Source organism: Mesoplodon mirus (genome assembly GCF_964341445.2).
Source record: "Mesoplodon mirus genome assembly, chromosome: 18".
NCBI lineage: Eukaryota > Metazoa > Chordata > Mammalia > Artiodactyla > Ziphiidae > Mesoplodon > Mesoplodon mirus.
This window is the reverse complement of record NC_138994.1, coordinates 8,174,862-8,194,994: the sequence shown is the minus strand read 5'-3', so window position 1 is coordinate 8,194,994 and position 20,133 is coordinate 8,174,862. Positions and strand designations below refer to the sequence as shown.

Here is a 20,133-nt window from a genome sequence, read left to right as displayed (position 1 = left end):
TCCTATTTTGGGATATTTCCATTATTTCAAAGTTGGTACATAAATGAGGCTTAGATAATATTTTTTGTATCATACTACCTCAGATTTGTACAAGTTTTTATTAGTCTCAAATGCTACCCTAGCATATTTCTAAATTAAAATTCCCAAGAGTAAGATCCTGCTTTGCCCAGCTTGACCTGGATTGGGCAGTGTTTTTGCCAGAGCCAGAGACTTCACCTGGCCAGCCTGTGAGTGAGCTGTCTCTCCTTGGATCAGGGACTCATTCCTGGCTGTGACCCAGAAGCAGGAGGGGTGCCCAGGGTCAGATGGTACAAAACATGGCCGCCTGGGGCTGCCTCTGTCACCATCTTATGATGGACAAACTAGCTCAGAGCCCAACTCCTTACTGAGACCTGAGAGATAGAAGGGAAGAGGGAGATATAAAGCCAACAGCTACTAAATAATGAAAATTCTGATTCTGATGAAATCTGTCAGAGAAATGAGCCACTTTTTAAAAGATAATGAAATGAGACAATATATGATAAGGGCAAAAATGATACAGAGAAGAAAATTATAGGATTCAGAGGAGGGAAGGTTAGGAAACTAGGGAGGGTCCATGAAAAAGGTAGAACTTGATCTGGGCCTGGATTATATGCCAGACACTGTGCCTGGTGCTGGGGAAAGAGTTGGTTAGGACAAAGTCCCTGCTCTTGCGGGGCCCTAAGACTGAGAGAAGGCACAGACACCTGAAGACATATTATACATAAAAGACAGTGTGTTGACATGACAATGGCAGTGTACCAAGAAGTGGTTCAGCTCTTGGTTGGCTGGAAAGGAGTAAATGTGAGGGATGGCTTAGAGGAGGGGAAGAAGAAGAAAGCCAAACAGAAGTTTCTTGGGAGGATGAGATGAAGGAAAGGCATTCTAGACGGAGGACAGTACAGAGGCAAGAGGCATGAAACCTTGGGTGGGCTTGAAGCGTGTGCAGTCTGGTGTTCCCAAGCATGAAGCACAAGGAGAAAAGGGCAGTAGGTGAGGCTGTGCGAGCGAGCAGGGAACCAATCCCAAAGGGCCTGGTCAAGGCACATGGCCTTGACCATACAGAGCACAAACTACAATGTTTTAAACAGAGACATGACCAAGCTTGAGGTTTTTTGTTTGTTTGTTTTGTGGTACGCGGGCCTCTCACTGTTGTGGCCTCTCCCGTCGTGGAGCACAGGCTCCGGACACGCAGGCTCCGCGGCCATGGCTCACGGGCCCAGCCGCTCCGTGCCATGTGGGATCTCCCCGGACTGGGACACGAACCCGTGTCCCCTGCATCGGCAGGCGGACTCTCAACCACTGCGCCACCAGGGAAGCCCAAAGCTTGAGTTTTATAAAGGGTACTTTGATGGTGGCCTAAAAGTAGAGAGGCCGAGAGGTCAACTTTGGTGTTTAGACCAAGTAGGACCTGGGAGAAAATGGGGCACCAGACCAGAGGTTTTGATGAAACTGAAGAGCATGTATGGTGGATACATATGAGTGAGAACTGAAAGGACAAGAGCTTATGTTCAGAGAATGAAAGATTGTACTTTTAAGATTTTTTATGACAAATTCCAGATGATGATAAAGTCCAAATGTAACCTGGGAATGGAGATCAGTGAGGTGTTGAGAATCCAGAAGGTGATGAGAAATAATTCGGATAGTCCTGGACACTCATTCCTTTCCCCTTTCAGTAGCTCAGCAAAAAGCTAGCTCAGCAGGTACCAGCGAGCTCAATGGAAAAAATAGGTTCCCCCTCCTACTGCGACCATTTCTGTCACCAAGCAGTTGCCACTGTTAGTAGTATAGACGTTCCCTGCCTCACCATCCCTGTAACTGTGACGCACTCCAGGCTGGCTCCTTCTCTACGGGAACTCTGGTCATGGGACACACAATCCAGCTAAGTCTGGTCTAATCCCCTTCTCTGAAAGCTTGGGGGATTGAGTGCACTCTGTTCTGCTTATAAGTTCCCCCCCGAACAATAAAACCCTCCTGTATATTTGCACAGTAGGGGGTTGAGGAATTTCGTGCCCAGGAAAATCTGTGGGTTGTTGGCATGGCAAGTATTGTGATAGAGGAAAAGACCTGGAGCCCAGGACCGAAGTCCCCAACGGTTACGAGGGCATCATTCATTAATATGCCAGTTCAATATATTGAGGGTCTCAAGTCTGTCTGGTTCAAGCCCTGAATCAGTGTATTGATTATCTGGTGGTATGTAACAGATCACACCAAAATAGTGGCTCAAAACAACAATACACATTTATTCCTCACAATTTCTGTCAAGCCTTTAGGAATATCTTGGGCAGTTGTGTCTCTGGGTCTCTCATGAGGTCCTCAAGATATTGGCCAGGGCTGCAGTCATCTGACGGCTGGACTGGGGCTGCGGGGTCCACTTCCAAGATGGTTCACTCCCTTCCCTGGCTGCCAGGGTGGTGCTGGTTGTTAGGGGGAGGCCTCATTTCCTCCCTGCATGGGCCTGTCTGTCCACCCGCTACTTGATTGAATGTCCTCACCACATGATGGCTGGCTTCCTCCAGAGGGAGCTGTCCAGGAGAGAGACAGAGGTCATTCCTCTTATGGCCTGGCCTCAGAAGGCACATAGCACCACTTCGGCCACGTAAGCATGGTTAGAGGTCAGTCACTCGTTCCAGCTCACATCCAGGAGGAGGGGATTGAGACTCCACCTTTTGAGGAAAGAAGAGTCAAAGAATTTGCGGACATATTTTTAAACTACCACAGACAAGAAAATAGAAAGCACTCTAGATAGTTCAAGCAAAAAAAAAAAAAAAAGCCAGAAAGAAAGGAAGATTATATCCAAATAGTTGGTGCTTATCATTGAGGGGGCTAATGGCGGTGAAAGCTGGGGATGGGGGCATCGTAGCACCAGCCTTCAGGTTACTCCACCACAGCTGTTTCCCATAGACTCAAAGCTGCTGCTGCCATTCAGGAGTCAGGAAACTTTGGGAAACCACGGATGAGGTCATTGCAGCCCCAAAGCCCCAAGGGTGGTGACTAGATGGGGAATGTGGAGTCTGCTGCAGAGGAGGAAAGGATGATTTCCATCTGCTTTCCACCTTCCAGATTTCACACAAGTACATTTTATTGGCAGAACCCTGCTGTCGAGGGGATCTGTGAAATATGGTTCCCAGGCTTCTAGCACCTGCAGAGAAGGGGATAGAAATGGGTGTCAAGAGCCAACCAATCCAACATGCGTCCGTACACAAGTATGGTGAGGAGGCACCACCTGTACTTGGAGAAGTCCTGGAGCCCCACTCCTTTTTTTTTTTATAGGCTTAGGGGTGTCCAAGGCTTTGTAAAAGGGGGGTGGTGTCTACATAGAATAACATGGTGGAGAGCTAGCTGAGTCACAGTTATGGAAGGCGTCACTGTAGTTGGGCAGCAGGTGAGGTACTGGTTGCTGGTGACATGCAGCCAGCCCCAGAGGTGACTGGAGAAACACCTGGAGTTGATCCTTAGTTGGTCTCTGGAATGTTCTCACTGGAATGAAAGCTGGGTAGACGGCAGGCAGTGCAGCCTTGGAGAGAACATAGCTGCCATTCAAAAGGGCTGCCAGAGGAAAGGTGTCCACAGGGAAATATCATTTCTCAAAATATGGTCTGTGGACCTCGACACTCAAACATCTCTGGGATGCTTCTTTAAAAGGCTGATCTTGGGACTTCCCTGATCGTCCAGTGGTAAAGAATCTGCCTTCCAGACTTCCCTGGTGGCACAGTAGTTAACAATCCACCTGCCAATGCAGGGGACATGGGTTCGAGCCCTGGTCCGGGAAGATGCTACCTGCCACGGAGCAACTAAGCCTGTGTGCCACAACTACTGAGCCTGTGCTCTAGAACCCGCGAGCCACAATTACTGAGCCCACGTGCCGCAACTACTGAAGCCTGCTTGCCTAGAGCCCGTGCTCCACAACAAGAGAAGCCACCGCAATGAGAAGCCCGTGCACTGCAACAAAGAGTAGCTCCTGCTCACTGCAACTAGAGAAAGCCCGCGCGCAGCAAAGAAGACCCAGCGCAGCCAAAAATAAATTTTAAAAGAATAATAATAAAAATATAAATAAAGAAAGAATCTGCCTTCCAATGCAGGGGATGTGGGTTCAATCCCTGGTCGGGGAACTAGGATCCCACATGCCACAGGGCAACTAAGCCCACGTGTCACAACTACTGAGTTCACACGCCTCAACGAGAGAGCCCGCATGTCACAAACTACAGAGCCCATGCATTCTGGAACCTGTGCCACAACTAGAGAGAGAGAACCCGCTTGCCACAACTAGAGAGAAGCCCGAGCCCCACAACGAAGATCCTGCACGCTGCAACAAAACGATCCCACATGCTGCAACTAAGACCTGATGCAGCCAAAAAGTAAATAATAAATAAAAATTAAAAAATAAAAGACTGATCCTAAATAAGTAAATAAAAATAACAGTCTAGTCCTGGACACACACACGCCCCCCCCCTTATCAAAAATAAACAAAGCCACATGCTACTTAAAGTGGTAAAATCAGAGTTCAATCAATAATGTACAATTGCAGTGGTAGAGGGAAAGAGACCATCACGAACTGAACTCAACTGCGACTGGTACAGGGGTTTTAAAGGGAGGATGAGGGGATGAGGAGGGGGGAGGGTCTTTCTAGTCAGAGAAGTGAGAGGGGAAGGGGGGGTGGTCATGTGAAACCCATCTGTGCTGGCTCACTGATGCTTCTCAAAGTTAGGCTCCTACCCCGTCCCAGGAGCTGGGAGACAAGGGCCCTATCTTTAGGTGTTGGCTAGAACAAACAGCAAATCCTTTAGGCAGCCTTGAGCTTTTTTCAGGCAGCCACTTTAAGGAGGGCTAGGGTCATCCTAGAGATGTGGTCTGAGCTGTTAGAAACTATGTTAGTGTTTGTTGAAGTCTTTATAGGCCAAGGTTGGATCTAGAGGAAGGCTCAGAGGAGCCCGGCTAGAGTTTGGTCCAGGAGAGAGCCTGTCACCCTCCAAACCCACGTGCCCACCCGTCCTGAGTCAACCTCAGAAGCAGAGGGACCCATTTTAACAAGCCTTGTTACGCTCACTGAACTGCTGAGGTGTGGAAGGAAAGGGGGCAGGGAAGTAGGGGCTGCTGAGGTTCTCTGGCTTCTTCGGGGTTGGAGGTGAGCCTGGATTTCAGGGTGGGAGAGGCCAGGTGCGAGGATGACTGGGAGGCAGACTGGACTCTTATCTTGGACACTGGACAGCTCCTCCCACCCCCCATGGAGGTCAGGGCCTCTCACTCCTGGGGAGCACCAGGCCTCAGCCAGTTCTGGCCCCTGAGGTCCTGGTGAGAGTGAGATGCTGTTGACACCTGGAGGATGGCAGTGGAGCACCAGTTTGGGGACGTGGGGGGAGCACGCCCATTCAAGAAGAGGACAGGTCCCGAGGCCTGAAAGAGAAGCGGAATCATGGTTCAAGGTGAGGCCTTAGGTGCTGGACGGTGATGTTGGAAAGAGGGTTTGGCTCCACACTGTGGAATATTTCGGTAAGACTTCGATCTGTGAACAATATGAAGGCTTCGGGTGGAAGAGGGTCACATGGAGAATGGTGGAGCCGAGCCACCAAACTAACCCTGGACTACTTAACCAGATTCTTACACGAGAGATCAATAAATGTCTGTCTTATTTAACCCACTGTTGTTTAGGATCTCTATTGCTGAACTTATAACCTAATAAAAGAGTGGGTACATGTATTGGTTAGTTATTGCCACAATAATGCTATGTAATAAACCCATCCAGAAATTCAGTGGGTTGGAATAACGATTCCCATCAGTCTGCCGTTTGGCTGGTACAGCTATGGTTTAATGCTGTGCTGGCTGGGTCTGCTGTGCTTCTCATTGCTGGTCTGTGGATCAGCCAAGGTAGCTCTTTTCCATGTGTGTTCATTCTGGGGCCCAGGCTGAAGAGGCAGCAGCTACCCAAGAGAAGCATACGGGGGCCGAGCATCATCAGGCTCCCTCCAGCTGGGCACGGACCTGGCACACTCTCACTGCTGCCCATTCCATGGGCCAAAGCAAGTCACATGGCCAAGACCCAAGCCAGGGGACTGGACAGTACACTCTGCCCACAGTGAGACATGGCAAAGAGTATGGATGCAGGCAGGGATGAGGAATCGGGACTCATAGTTCTATCTGTCCCAGGATGTGGCTGAGTCTTGGTTTGGGTTGTGTGCAGATGATTGTGATTTTATTCTGCATCAATGAACAGCAGCCATAGGACCTGTTGGTAAGGATATTCCTGGTTCTGTAACAGAAGTAAGTGGAAGGAAGAATGCACACCTTCCACTCTTTCAGGTGTCACCTCTAAATGGAACGTTGTGAAAGAGTGTCCATCGGTGTGCAGACCCGAACACTGTTCTCTATTAGGTCAGGAACGCTGACAAGGTAGGAATCATATCTCCTTCCTCTCCCCAATGTCTAGTAGCAGGCCCTGCCCCCAGTGATGACTCAGGAATATTCTTCAGTGAATTTTAGACCATTTCTTCATTCTCCCCATATGATTCCTTGTGAAATATAGACCGACCTCCTAGAGGTCAGCACAAGATGCTATGTATTGGCCCCATAAGCTGCAAAGGGACTATGCCATTTGGAGCTGAGTTTTTTACCCACATCAGCCTCACATAGGGACCTCACAGAAGAAAAGGTTTGTACAGGGTAAACATCAAAACAGGTTAGTGAACTGTCTTTCTCTAGACTCCATTTGGCACTGGAAAGAGACTCATTGCCTGAAATATCCTAAGAGGAAGGCTGTTTAAAAGCACAATCCTAGGGAGTTCCCTGGCAGTCCAGTTGTTAGGACTAGGCGCTTTCACTACCTAGGGCCCAGGTTCGATCCCTGGTCGGAGAACTAAGATCCCACGATCTGTGTGGTGTGACCAAAAATAAAAATAAAAAATAATTTTAAGAAAAAGCACAATCCTAGTTAGGGATCCACGTGGACTTAAAAACAACTTTAAGAAGAGTGAGATTCATCATCAGAGCCCGCATGGCTCCACAAAGCCCCTTGGCCCCTCTCATCACGTCTTTGTCCCTGTCACCGGGGCAGAAGCAAAACTGGCCCCAGATGCTCTCCATTCATTGTTGCCTTGCCCTGCAGACTTTTCACCCTAAAGGAGAACCACTTAAAGGGAGCCATGATTAACCCTAAAGAATGCCACCGTCACCACTGAATTCCAGGCACAGGGCATGAGGGTGGAAAGCGTATTTTAGGGCAGTGACTCATGGTAAGTCGTAGCTTCCAGTCCCTAAAACGGACTATTCAATGTCAATCTACTCAGGCCCAGGCCGGTAAAAGTGGAGGGGTGGGAACACAGCATTCTTGAGAGATGTGTTGGTTATGATGCATGTAAAAGATTTTAGAGCTTTTTATTAAAAGTGATGACTTCTCTAGGCTGGGTAAGGGATTGCCTTACTGGATTACGAGAGCAGGTTTTAAAAATAAGCCAGACTGGGCTTCCCTGGTGGCGCAGTGGTTGAGAGTCCGCCTGCCGATGCAGGGTGCGCGGGTTCGTGCCCCGGTCCGGGAGGATCCCATGTGCTGCGAAGCGGCTGGGCCCGTGAGCCATGGCCGCTGGGGCCTGCGCGTCCGGAGCCTGTGCTCCACAACAGGAGAGGCCACAGCAGTGAGAGGCCCGTGTACTGCATGCATGCATAAATAAATAAATAAATAAATAAACAGACAGACAGATAGATAGATAAGGCGGACTATCTATCTCCAAGATGTACATGTTGTTAAGTGAACAAAGCAAGATGCTACTATAGGGCTTCCCTGGTGGCACAGTGGTTGAGAGACCACCTGCCGATGCAGAGGACACGGGTTCGTGCCCCGGTCCGCGAAGATCCCACATGCCGCGGAACGTCTGGGCCCACGTCCGGAGCCTGTACTCCGCAACAGGAGAGACCATAACAGTGAAAGGCCCGCGTACCACAAAAAAAAAAAAAAAAAAAAAATCTACGCTTTTTTTCCTGAGAGCAGGAGGGAAGCTCTAAGTTGGGCCTCGGCTCTGCCCACCGGGCTACGCTGATGCCCTGGGGGAGGCAAAAACGGGGTAGGCGTTGGTCCCATTTTACAAGTGGGCAACCTTCGCTGAAGGAGGCCATGTGTCGGCCCCAATTCTACGCAGATAGTGCTGCGGCCAGATAAGGTCAGGAACCCACAAGCCAGAATCTCGTCTGACGCAGACCCTGCGAGAGGAAGGCAGTGAGGACGCACTCCGCCCGGAGTCTGTGGCGTTGCCTCTCTGCGCCCAACACAAATGCGGGGATCGCGAGCCTCCCAGATCATGTCTCTGCTCCGGGCCTGGGAACCCTGGGGCGTCCGAGAGCGCTGGCCCCGCCCCGCGGTTCCTCCGCGCCCCGCGATTGGCTCCGCGGGCCAGGGCGGGGCCGGACGCCCAGTCGACGTGATGGATGGCGTCAGGCGCCGCGGGAACCGCTTCCTGTTGTCAGTGGTCCAAAGGCCGCAGCGTCCGGTCGGAGGCTTAGGGGCGGCAGCGGCCGGGAGTGCCCCCGCCCCCCTCCCCACTCCGTTTGGTGAGTTAGGGGTCGCGGGCGAGGCGGGCAGCAGAGGGGCGGCGAGGCCGGGACGGGAACAGGCGAACAGGGAACAGCAGCCCTCTCCGTGATCCCAGACCCCTGGTTACCTTGAGACTGTCCTGCTTCAGAGTCCTCACCCTTCCCAGCCCAAGCCCCGCGCCCCACTCCGACTAGCCTTCGGCCCGCACTGCCGCTGCTGGCCTCTCCCCTCTATTTGCCACTCGTGACCTGACCCCAGCCCTTACCCCCACCCTCTCACCGCCAGTCTTGCGTAAATGCAGGCTCACCCTTGACCTCCCTGTAGCCCACTTCCCACCCCGACCTTGGCCACATCCCTCCGCCTCCCTCCAACACAGCTCGTCTTCACCTCTCAACCCCTTTGGCCGTGCTAGTGCTGCACACAGGCCTCCTCGAGACCCACCATTCTGGTTTGCCCTTTTCGGGATCAGCTTTCTTATCCGAATCTCCCACACCCCCTGGTCAGCTCCCCAAGGTCAGCCCCTCCTGAACACCCCACCTCTGTCCCACTCTCATTTAAGACCCACCACTAAAGTAGATGCCCTGTTGAGCACACCCTTTTCTTTTTGATAACTCTGATCTCAGCCCTATCCCAAGTCTTACATGTGTCTTGTCCTCACAGACTCAACCCCTAACTTCCTAGCCCACCATATACTTCCTTTCCATCTCCAGCCATCAGAGGACACCCCCATCCCTAAGTCTTTGCTAAACCGCCCCCAACTCCTGGTGCCCCAGTTACTACCACCCTCAGCCAATCTTGTTAAAAATGAGATCTCCTGCCCTTTCTCCTCTGCTGTCCCCACCTCAGCTCTACACCCATTTTTCCCTTGACCCCGTCCCCATTCAATCTGAGAATTTAGTGCAGAGTCCCCTGCCAACCCCACCGGCTGCCCCTCAACAGCCAAATTTAGGTGCTTGCTAGGAGCCCAGCAGTTAGAGACTGAGCAGCTTGATGGGTGCATGCAGGGCCTCAGGTGGTAAAAAAGTGTGGAGAAGTAGAGATCCGCCCTCGGGTCAGGGTCAGGGATTTTTTTTCGCGGGTGTCTTGTCCCCTGTACCTGCTCCCAGGGATTATGGGTCTAGCATTCATATTAAATGACTTGTGCTACTGCTGGAATGTTGGGTATCGCCCACATACCTGGAAGGGGAGGAATGGCCACTCACCTAGCTCACTCATAGCCTGGGCCAGTGGAAGCCATCACTTCCTTTTGGCTGGTTTTCTGGCCCAGGAGAAACTCAGGGAGTACCACTGTGTGACTGGTCACAGAACCACGTCCATGTGTGTTGTCCTGGCACTTGTAAAGGACCCTCCTCACCCAGTGTCCCTCCCGGCTGGAGCTGACAGCAGACCTGTCCCAACGCTTAACACAGGGAACACAGTGGACGCCAGAGATGATGTTACATGTTGTGAAGAGTGTAGGTGAGAGGGTTCCCAGGAGGCTAAGGCGAGTACAGAGGCTGTTGAACCACTTCCTCTTTTTGCAGGTGCTGAATCTTTGAGTTTTGGCCATTTGGTTACCCATGAACATGGGGAGTTGAGATATCTGAGCAGCTGAGGCAGAGGGACATTCCTGAGGCACCCGGGCCCCAAGCTCAGCATTTATCATCTCCTGGGCTTTTAGGGCACACATTCTCTCCAAATTCTAGTGACCTGGCTTCAGAGGGTTGGCCGTTTGGCAGCAAATTTTTTTTTTTTTTTTTTTTTTTTTTTGCAGTACGCGGGCCTCTCACTGCTGTGGCCTCTCCCATTGTGGAGCACAGGCTCCGGACGCGCACGGGCCCAGCCGCTCTGCAGCATGTGGGATCCTCCCGGACCGGGGCATGAACCCGTGTCCCCTGCATCGGCAGGCGGACTCTCAACCACTGCGCCACCAGGGAGGCCCTGGCAGCAATTTTAAAGGGCCCCAAACAGGACCCGTTGTCTTTGCTTGCCTTTTATAGTCTTGTTCCTTTGAAAGTTGAAGCTCTCCCTTCAGTATCCCCCCCCAAGGTGCAATATATCAGAGTGGTCTCAGCCTGCTGGCAGGGTGATTTAATGAAAAGAGTTCCATCGTGGCTGAGAATTGTATACCTCAGCTTTCCTCGGTCTGTGAAATGGAGATAACCTGCCCCTGAGCCTTATTTTTGTTTTATTCTTCTGTTCATTCAGCGGGTAGTTCTTGAGCGCCGCTGCGTGCTCTGTGTTGTTCTAGGCACTAGAAATATAATGGTGAATGAGTTGAGCAAAGTTCCTGTTTTTAGTCATTCAAAGTTTGGTCCTTGCCGGAATCCTAAGGATGGGACAAAAATATGGGGGAGATGGGTGTTATTTTTGTTTTTAATTTTGTTTTTCTGCGGTACGCGGGCCTCTCACTGTTGCAGCCCCTCCTGCTGCGGAGCACAGGCTCCGGATGCGCAGGCTCAGCGGCCATGGCTCACGGGCCCAGCCGCTCTGCGGCATGTGGGATCCTCCCGGACCGGGGCACGAACCCGTGTCCCCTGCGTCGGCAGGCGGACTCTCAACCACTGCGCCACCAGGGAAGCCCGAGATGGGTGTTATTGAATGGAAGCAAGGAGGGGGGAAAGAAAGATACCCCATGTTCACTGATTCACATTTCTGGGCTCACTCACTAGCCTTTGGTTTGGGAATCACAGGCTAGACGTTTCTTGCCCTCCACCTGGTATCCAATTGCTTCAAAGATGCAGTTCCCCCAGCACACTCTCTCCATCCCCCTCCCTCCAGGACACTTGTCCAGAAATCCAGCTTTTTTCAGGTGGGAGGAGGTGCAGTTTACTCAGCATGTCTGAAAGATCAGCTGCCTTTCTGAATCAGAAGGTAACTTTGTCATTCTTTTCCAACTGATAACTTTGTCATTCTTCTACAACTGAAAACCATGACTCATCAACTGGTACAGCAGCTGGATGGCTTAACCGTCAGGCTGTTTGTTCTAACAGCCCGGTACAGGATTGGATTCAGGCTGTAGAGAGGAGGCTGTTGGGAATGGCTGAGAAGTCTCTAAGGAGAAGAGGTTGCTGTTTACCTATGGATGGAGTGTTTCAGAAGCGGGGAAGCCAAGCCATCTATTTCTTCTTTTAATGTAAGTCTCATATAAGCCATTCTTTTCTTTTCTTTCTTCCTTGGTCTCTGGAAGAAGTGAAATTGGACGTTTATAGAAGCCCAGGCAGTATAATAAAGAAAAGCAACCAGAACAATTCCTTCCTGTGTGTTGGAACATGTAAGAAAGGACAGCTGTGAGACCTGTGTACCATGGAAAGGACCTAGCCTCAGCTGGTTGGGACTACAGACCTGATGGGTAAGATTGTTTCTTGTTGATTTTAGCCTTATTTGATAAAAATGGAGTTTTCTGAGTACTAAGTTAATTATTACTTAGTCTATAAGTAATCAGTTTGCCTGAAACTCTTGGAACCAGAGACCTGAGACAGTTTGATCTGGTGAAGTCTGACACAAGACTTAGAATGAGGAAACCAGACAGTTTTGTCCCTTACCTGGGGCTCTTTTCTACTGAGCCTTAGTCTTCTCCTCTGTAAAACGGGGATAATCATCCTTCTCTCACAGGATTATTTTTTGTTTTTTTAAATTAAAATTTATTTATTTTTGGCTGCGTTGGGTCTTCATTGCTGTGCGTGGGCTTTCTTTAGTTGCAGAGAGCAGGGGCTACTCTTTGTTGTGGTGCATGGGCTTCTCATTGTGGTGGCTTCTCTTGTTGCAGACCATGGGCTCTAGGCGCATGGGCTTCAGTAGTTGTGGCACACGGGCTCAGTAGCTGTGGCTCTCAGGCTCCAGAGTGCAGGCTCAGTAGTTGTGGCACACGAGCTTAGTTGCTCCGTGGCATGTGGGATATTCCCGGACCAGGGCTCTAACCCGTGTCCCCTGCATTGGCAGGTGGATTCTTAACCACTGCGCCACCAGGGAAGTCCCCAGGATTGTTTTAAGAATTAAATGAGATTAGAGAAGCTAGGAGAGCCATGTCAGGATGGATCAATACTTAGGGGGAGAGGTAGACTTCTCGTGGTTAGGAGTTGCCTAGAAGGCAGACAGAAGTCACCTTTTCTGCTAAACTCCACCAGTAATGTTTGAAGAGCCCTTTGGTAATGTTGCCCGCGTTCTCTCCTTAACTCTTTTTAGCCTAGGTCTCCTTGCAGCCACGCCTCTCTTTGCTTTGGTTTTTGGTGTCAATGAAGACTGTTCTGAGGACAGGAAGTGAAACCAGTCCCATAGGAAGGTGCACTGGGGGTCTGGAGAATGACGGAGTGCTGACCCAGCAGTCAGGAGACCCAAAGCCCCCTTACGGTTCCGTCAGCAAGTTCTCGTGTCTCCTGCCCCCTGACGCATGATGGAGCAGACCCACATAGGTGGGGTGCTTTGGCTTCTTGCAGAGAAAGTTGCGCCCTGAATTGTGGCCCGAACCCCAAAGCCTCAGTCCTATTTTGTGAATTGTCAAGTGGCCATTCTCCTTCTGGACTCCTCTGCACTGTTGTCAGTCATTTTGTGGCTTTTCCGACTCTTGGTTTTAGGGGGCGATTACGTGTCTCCGCCTGCTCTGACCTCTCAGCATCAGTTTGCTGTGGGTTTTTAGCAGACCCTCACTGGGATGGAGCACCCACTTACTAACAGGCCTCCCTCCTTCCCATGAATATTATTTTTGGTTAATTAGTTAATGAGGCCTTAATGGATCCAGGCTGTTATTCAGGTTGTTGAGGCCTAAGCCCTTCCGGGCCTGGCCTGTGGCTGAGGGAAAGGCAGTTTTGCAGCTTGAGGCTCTGTCTAGAAGGGGAGGCCTTTGGCTGCTGGAACTGCTGAAGGGGATTGGAACCCAGGGTCTTGGAGCCAGAGAACCTGGATTTGGCCTCCTGGGCTGCCCCAGGGTGGCCTGGAAGGAACATTGTCCAGAGGGACTGTCTGCAGCACATGTCCCCTTGTCTGGGGCGCTGGTAGCTGGAGTGTGGAGGAGGGCCCTGAAGAATCCCTGGTAGGTGGGAGGGGGATGAGGTGAGGGTGAGGTAAGTCAGACAAGGCCTGAGGCCGGGGGCCCGTGTTCTGGGGTCTCTCACACCCTGACCAGAGTTGGCTCTGCGGGGGCCGCCCGCCACACACCTGCCTCCCTCACTTGGAGAGGTTGGCTCTGGGTCCTGTTCACCCACTGCCCACTCCAGAAGCCAGGGATTGAATCAGAGCAGCTCCTACCATTTAGGGCCACTCTGCCTCTCTCATCTCCAAGCGTCACGCTCATGTCCTCCTGTAAACCTTTCCTGCCAGACTGACCTCAGTGTTCCACTGTGGCCTCTCACCTGGGCCCCCCGGCTGAAGAGCCCTCCTCCCAGGCCTCGCCTGCCCCCTTGCCCGTCGCCCCCTTAGCCCTAGCCCACACCCACCTCTTCCAGAAGGGAGGTGGTCGCACTCCTGGAGTCTGGGGATTTCTCTTGAGCTCGGGTTGCTGTTGTCCTTGCGGCTGCTTGTAGAGTTGGCCACTTAACCAGCCCTGGGATCTTGGGAATTTCCTTGACCTGGGTCAGCTTCTACTTCTTATCTATCAGACTGAGATGATAAGACACTCCTAGGATGGTTATCAGGAATGAATGGGGTAATACATGTAAAGGGCACAAAACCATTTAACAGGTCTTGGTTTTACTAACTTCTTTGGGCCATGGGTACTTGAGAGCAGAGAGCAGTAACCTGATTTTCTCTCTCTTTATTATTTTTTGTTGTTGGTGGTGTCCCCTCATGCTTAGCTGTGTGGCCACTAGAGATTTGTTTAGATGTGAGTGTGCCTGTCCAGTCCTGCTCTGTGCAAGTTCCCGGGGTGGGGCAGGCCAGGCAGCAGCCCCTTCAGGCTCAGGCCACAGTCCTCACCCCCACCCCACCCTTAGCCTCAGCCACCCCAGGAGAGAGCCAGCTGCCCCGAGAGATTTCTCTGTGTACTGACTTCAGCTGCTGGCACACGCTTAATTAGGTAGTGGCATTCTTTGCCTGTAGATTTGGGCGGCCGCATCCACTGGGGTTAGAGATACCATTTATCCTTGGTAAATCTCAGGCCCTGTGCTCAGCGTTTTCCATACTCATAGTCTCCACTTAAGAGGTCTGATACATGCCCCAGTGTGCCTAGCTGGTTAGTGGCAAATTGAGATCAGAACCCGTGTTGTTCCCCTTTAGACATGTCCCTGTGCTGCTCAAGCTAGACCTTTGCAGCCCAAAGGAGAAGCAGCTGTGTGGCGAGAGAGCCCTTCCTTTTGAAGGCGTTTCAGTTGTACTTTTCCCCACTGAGCTGGCCAACCCTGGGATGGGACGGGAGTCGGGACAGTTGCAGAGCCCAGGCCCTGAATGTGAATTGTGAGCCCCTGCTTCCCAGCCCCTGTGGGTTCTTGGCACCTTCAGCTGCAGCATTCCCCCTTGCAGCCTCAGCTCTGTATCTAAATTAGCCTTTTTTTTAAAAAAATAAATTTATTTATTTATTTTTGTCTGTGTTTGGTCTTCATTGCTGCACACAGGCTTTCTCTATTTGCAGCGGGCAGGGGCTACTCTTCGTTGCAGTGTGCGGGCTTCTCATTGCTGTGGCTTCTCTTGTTGCAGAGCACGGGTTCTAGGCGCGCGGGCTTCAGTAGTTGTGGCATGCCAGCTCAGTAGTTGTGGCTCGCGGGCTCTAGAGCGCAGGCTCAGTAGCTGTGGCGCACGGGCTTAGTTGCTCCGCGGCATGTGGCATCTTCCCAGACCAGGGCTCAAATCCGTGTCCCCTGCATTGGCAGGCGGATTCTTAACCACTGCGCCACCAGGGAGGTCCCTAAATTAGCCTTTTATTCCCTGCTTTTTTGTGCCAGCATTTGGAGTGGAGTCAAAAGCCCTTTCTACCCACCCTTTGGGATAGACCTGCCCATGGCACACCCCACAAGATCTTTTTTCCTTCCTTGTTTCCATCCTTAAAATCCACTCTCAGTTTTCACTTTTGTATTGAAAATCCTTGCAGTTGCAGGTTGAGTAAGATGGGGGTGGGGCATGGGGAGGAGATTGTCTGGGCACAGTGATTGTTCATCCGGCCGTGTCTGTCTCTGCAGGTGTCATGTGATTCTTCTGGGGAGCTGCTCCTTGAGTGGAAATGCTCTCAGCGGTGGAGAATGGACTGGACCCCCGGGCTGCCATCCCGGTAGGCAACAAGGGAGAATCAAGTGTAGGGGGAGGGGTGCCTGGGACAGCCATTTCATTGTTTTTTCTTACTTTGAAATGCATTTGCACTGTTCAGAGAGAGAGGTCTGGAGTTGAGAAAAAGTTATAGCAGAAGCAGGCTCCGAGGAGATCCTGCCCTTTCTAGATCATCTTATTGGTGATAAAATGGAGATTTACAAAAAACAATGGAGATTGCATGTAGGTTACCAGAGGACCAAGGATTTTTCCAAAGAAGATATACAAATGACCAATAAGTACATAAAAAGATGCTCAACATCATTAGACATTAGACAAAGGCAAATCAAAACCATAATGAGGAAAACAGAAGTAGAGTCACCACGGTAGAAAACAAACTCATGGTTACCGGGGACAAGGTGTGGGAGGGATAAATTGGGAGATTGGGACTGACGTATACACACGACTATATATAAAATAGACAACCAATAAGAACCTGCTGTATAGCACAGGGAACTCTACTCAGCACTCTGTAATGGCCTATATAGGAAAAGAATCTAAAAAAAAAAAGCTGTATATATGTCTATGTATAACTGATTCACTTTGCTGTACACCTGAAACTAACACAACATTGTACATCAATTATACTCCAATACAAATTTTTTTTAAAAGTAAAATAAAATAGTAAGAAAAAAAAATCATAATGAGGGACTTACCCAGTGGTCCAGTGGTTAAGACTCCGTGCTTCCTCCCCGTGCAGGGAGGTATGGGTTCAGTCCCTGGTTGGGGAACTAAGATCCCACATGCCGTGCAGCATGGCCAGAAAAAAAAAAAAAAAACCATAATGAGATACTTCTTCATATCCACTAGGATGACTGTCATCGAAGTGGCAGACAATAATAAGTATTGGTGGGGTTGTGGAGAAGTTGGAACTCTCGTACCTTCCTGGTGGGAGTGTAAAATGATACAGCCATTGTGGAAAACAGTTTGATAGTTCTTCAAAAAGTGAAACATAGAGTTGCACGTGACTCAGCCATTCCACTCCTAGGTATACACCCAAGAGAATTGAAAAACATATATTTACACAAAAAGCTATGAACATGAATGTTCATAGCAGCGTTGTAGCCAAAAAGTGGAAACAACCCAAATATCTATTAATCGATGAATGGATAAATAAAATGTGATATATCCATGCAATGGAATATTATTTGGCAATAAAAAGGAATGCAGGACTGGTATATGCTACAACACAGACAAACTTGAAAACGCACTAAGTGAAGTCAGATGCAAAAGGCTGCATATCATATGATTCCATTTATAAGAAATGTCCAGAATAGGCAAGTCCATAGAGACAGAAAGTAGATCAGTGGTTGCCAGGGGTTGGAGGAGAGGGGAATAGTGAGTGACTGCTAATAGGTGCAGGGTTTCTTTTGGGGGTCATAAAAATGTTCTAAAATTAGATAGCGGAAATGGTTGCACAATTCTGTGAATGTACTAAAACCCACTGAGCTGTGTATTTTAATGAGTGAATTTTATGATATGTAAATTATGTCTCATTAAAGCTGTTCTAAAAAAGGAACATTTAACTTTTCAAAGAACATTAACATTAATTGTGTTGGCTAAAATAAAAATGAAACAGTGAAATATTTGTCCATAATCCTATCACCTAATAATTCAAACCAGTTTTTCTGCAGTCCCTTCCAGTCCTTTTCCAAACCCTTAGGTAATTTTGACATATGTACTTATATTATGATAGAACGATCTTAACTCTGTATTTTCAAAGGACTTTATGTATATTTTATAATTTATTCATTTAGCAAACATTTACTGAGTACATGTGCCAGGAACCAGGCCCATTGTTGAGGGCACAAGGATGAATAAAAAACTAGTCCTACCTTCAAAGAGTAATACCCCCAGCTGTAAATCACCAAGTATTATTTCCATTTAACAGATGGGAAAGTTGAGGCTCAGAGAGGTTAAGTGAAATATCTGAGGTGACCCAACTGGTGACTGACAGAGCTGAGACTAAACCCAGGCTCTGACTGCCAGGTCTAGGATCTTTCTTCATGTAAACCGTGCTCCTGTTTCTGGGTATTTTTATTGTACTAAAGCGGCACTTTTTGCCTCTTAACTTGTTGACTCTCAGTGGAATGTTGGTCATGTGATTAAGGTGGAAAGCCTCACCCCTGCCCTAGATGGATTACCCAAGCTCCCATAGCTGTAACTCTGATGGAGCCAGTATTTAAACACAAAGTTTATATGGCTGTCAGCTCACTGAAGTTTGGTTTAAAAAACAAACAGGGATTTCCCTGGCAGTCCAGTGGTTAGGACCCAGCGCTGTCACTGCCGTGGGCCGGGTTCAGTCCCTGGTCGGGGAACTAAGATCCCGCAAGCCTCTCCGTGCAGCCAATAAATAAGTAAATAAAAAATAGGAAACAAAGAAATTTAAAAAACACACGTATCTTTGCAAAAACTAAGAACACATCTTGGGGCGATTTTCCTTTTCTTCTCTCTGCTTTCTCTTTTATTTTCTGCCGTTAGCCTGTACTCATTTTGCTACACAGATATGTAGATTTGTGCATGCGTGTGGACCCATGTGTTTGGCCACAGGAAGAGTCACATTGCAGGGGTCGCCACAGGAGCCTCTAAAGGCCTGTGTTATGTCTGGCGCCACCCAGGTCATCAAGAAGAAGCTAGTGGGCTCCGTGAAGGCACTGCAGAAGCAGTACGTGTCCTTGGACACAGTGGTCACAAGCGAAGACGGAGATGCCAACAGCATGTGCAGCGCCTTGGAAGCCGTCTTCATCCACGGCCTGCACACCAAGCACATCCGAGCCGAGGCCGGAGGGAAAAGAAAGAAGAGTGCCCACCAGAATCCTCTGCCTCAGCCCGTCTTCTGGCCCCTCCTGAAAGCTGTCACCCACAAGTGAGAGCTGCTGGGGGCAGCGGGGCGGGGGGTGGAGGCGGTTCATGTCGGGGGAGCTTCGGAGTCTGGGACGCTGGGCTCTTCCCTCCAGCCGTGTGGGAGAGACACAGAGAGTCCTGTGTCCCGGAGAGGAGATGGTGGACCAAGCGGGGTTGGGGGGGGATGTTAGACCAGGGCTCAGTGAGCCCCTCAGACCATGGCCTGGGGCAGCGTCGAGCCCCTGGGCTGGGCGCCCTGAGCAAGAGCAGGAGCCTTCTTTGTACCACCCGCTGGCAAATTCGGTAGTTGCAACAGAGGTTGTGCGGGCTGCAGAGCCTGAAATCTTTCCTGTCTGGCCCTTGCCAGAAGTTTGCTGACCCTGCCTTAGGATGTTTGCACATCTGTGCTACGTATCATACTTGTAACAAGGTACAAGTACAAAAGGTAGGGTTTGTTTCTTTTTTTTTAAGAAGAGTGGCATCCAGCTAGAGCCTCTGAATGTGTGCTCTGAGACACTTGTCTTGCTGGCCCTGCCCTGAACCTCCTGGGCTTTGGAGCCGGCAGCTGACACTGTGCCTCTCGGGGCTATTAAATGCCACCTCCTGCCCGAAGGTGCCTTTGTCAGTCTCTAATCTTCCTTCCCGTGCTACTGCTGCTGCCCCATCTCAGGCTCTTACCTGACTCCTGGGTGGCAGTGCCTTTCTAATTGTCCCCCTTATCTCATTCTGTCTTTCCTTTGGTCAGTCAGCCAACATTTACTGAGCTTAAGCTGACCGGAGCTCCATCACTGGGTTCTGCAGAGTGCGGTCCGCACTCCCGTGGAGGAGACGTGCGCAGGGGCTGGCAGTGGTCAGAGGAGGGGCATTTACATCAGACCGAGGCATTCAGGAGCTGAGTTTGGTACACGTGGGGTCGGGTTGGGTAGGAGCGCCCCACCCTGAAGTCTGCGTAGCTGCGAGCACGTCACTTTCCTGAGCAAAAACCTGTAGCCCACAGGCTCCCAAACGCCAGCCTGGGGTCTGCTTCACTTGGCTGGGGCCCCGGCACCTGTATCCTAACCTAGTCCCCCAGGTGATTCGGATGCACAGCCAGGTGTGGGGAGCATCGCCCCGCTTTGCCTCCCCCGTTTGATACTCAAGGCCCTGCGTTACCTGGCTTTGCAACCCAATCACCCACTCTTCGTCCCCGTGCTGTAACTGGAGTGCTCCCCACTCCTGTTACAGTCTGTTGCTTTCCTACCCTTTATGCTTTTTTCTCCATCAGCCCCTTGTGCCTCAAAGGTTCTCCATCCATCTTTGCCTCTTGTAGTCCCTCAAGGCCCAGCTCAGATACTACCCTCTTCTGTGGCGTTTTTCTTACTCCAACCCAGAGGTGATCACCCAGCCCTCACCCCAGCTCTGCTAACAACAGGGCTCACCTCAATATGCCCTTGAAAGGCGGTTTCCTGGACCGAGGGTAGGGACCATGACTTTACCCTCTGTCTTCACAGCTCCAAGGACCTCAACCTAAAATTTAGGGGCTTAGCAGACATGTCCTGGATGAG

General features: G+C 50.3%; 1 protein-coding gene across 1 annotated transcript in view; it reads left to right on the top strand.

Annotated features, from left to right (window-relative positions):
• The first annotated feature begins 11,349 nt into the window (after positions 1 to 11,349).
• Positions 11,350 to 20,133, top strand: part of PLEKHM1 (pleckstrin homology and RUN domain containing M1) — a 46,736-nt gene continuing 37,952 nt past the window's right edge. Inside the window, exons 1-4 of the mRNA XM_082603435.1 lie at positions 11,350 to 11,389; positions 11,706 to 11,867; positions 15,622 to 15,710; positions 18,364 to 18,611. Coding sequence (XP_082459561.1) covers positions 15,663 to 15,710; positions 18,364 to 18,611 — 296 coding nt within the window. The 5' untranslated portion in view covers positions 11,350 to 11,389; positions 11,706 to 11,867; positions 15,622 to 15,662. The remainder of the gene's footprint in view (positions 11,390 to 11,705; positions 11,868 to 15,621; positions 15,711 to 18,363; positions 18,612 to 20,133) is intronic.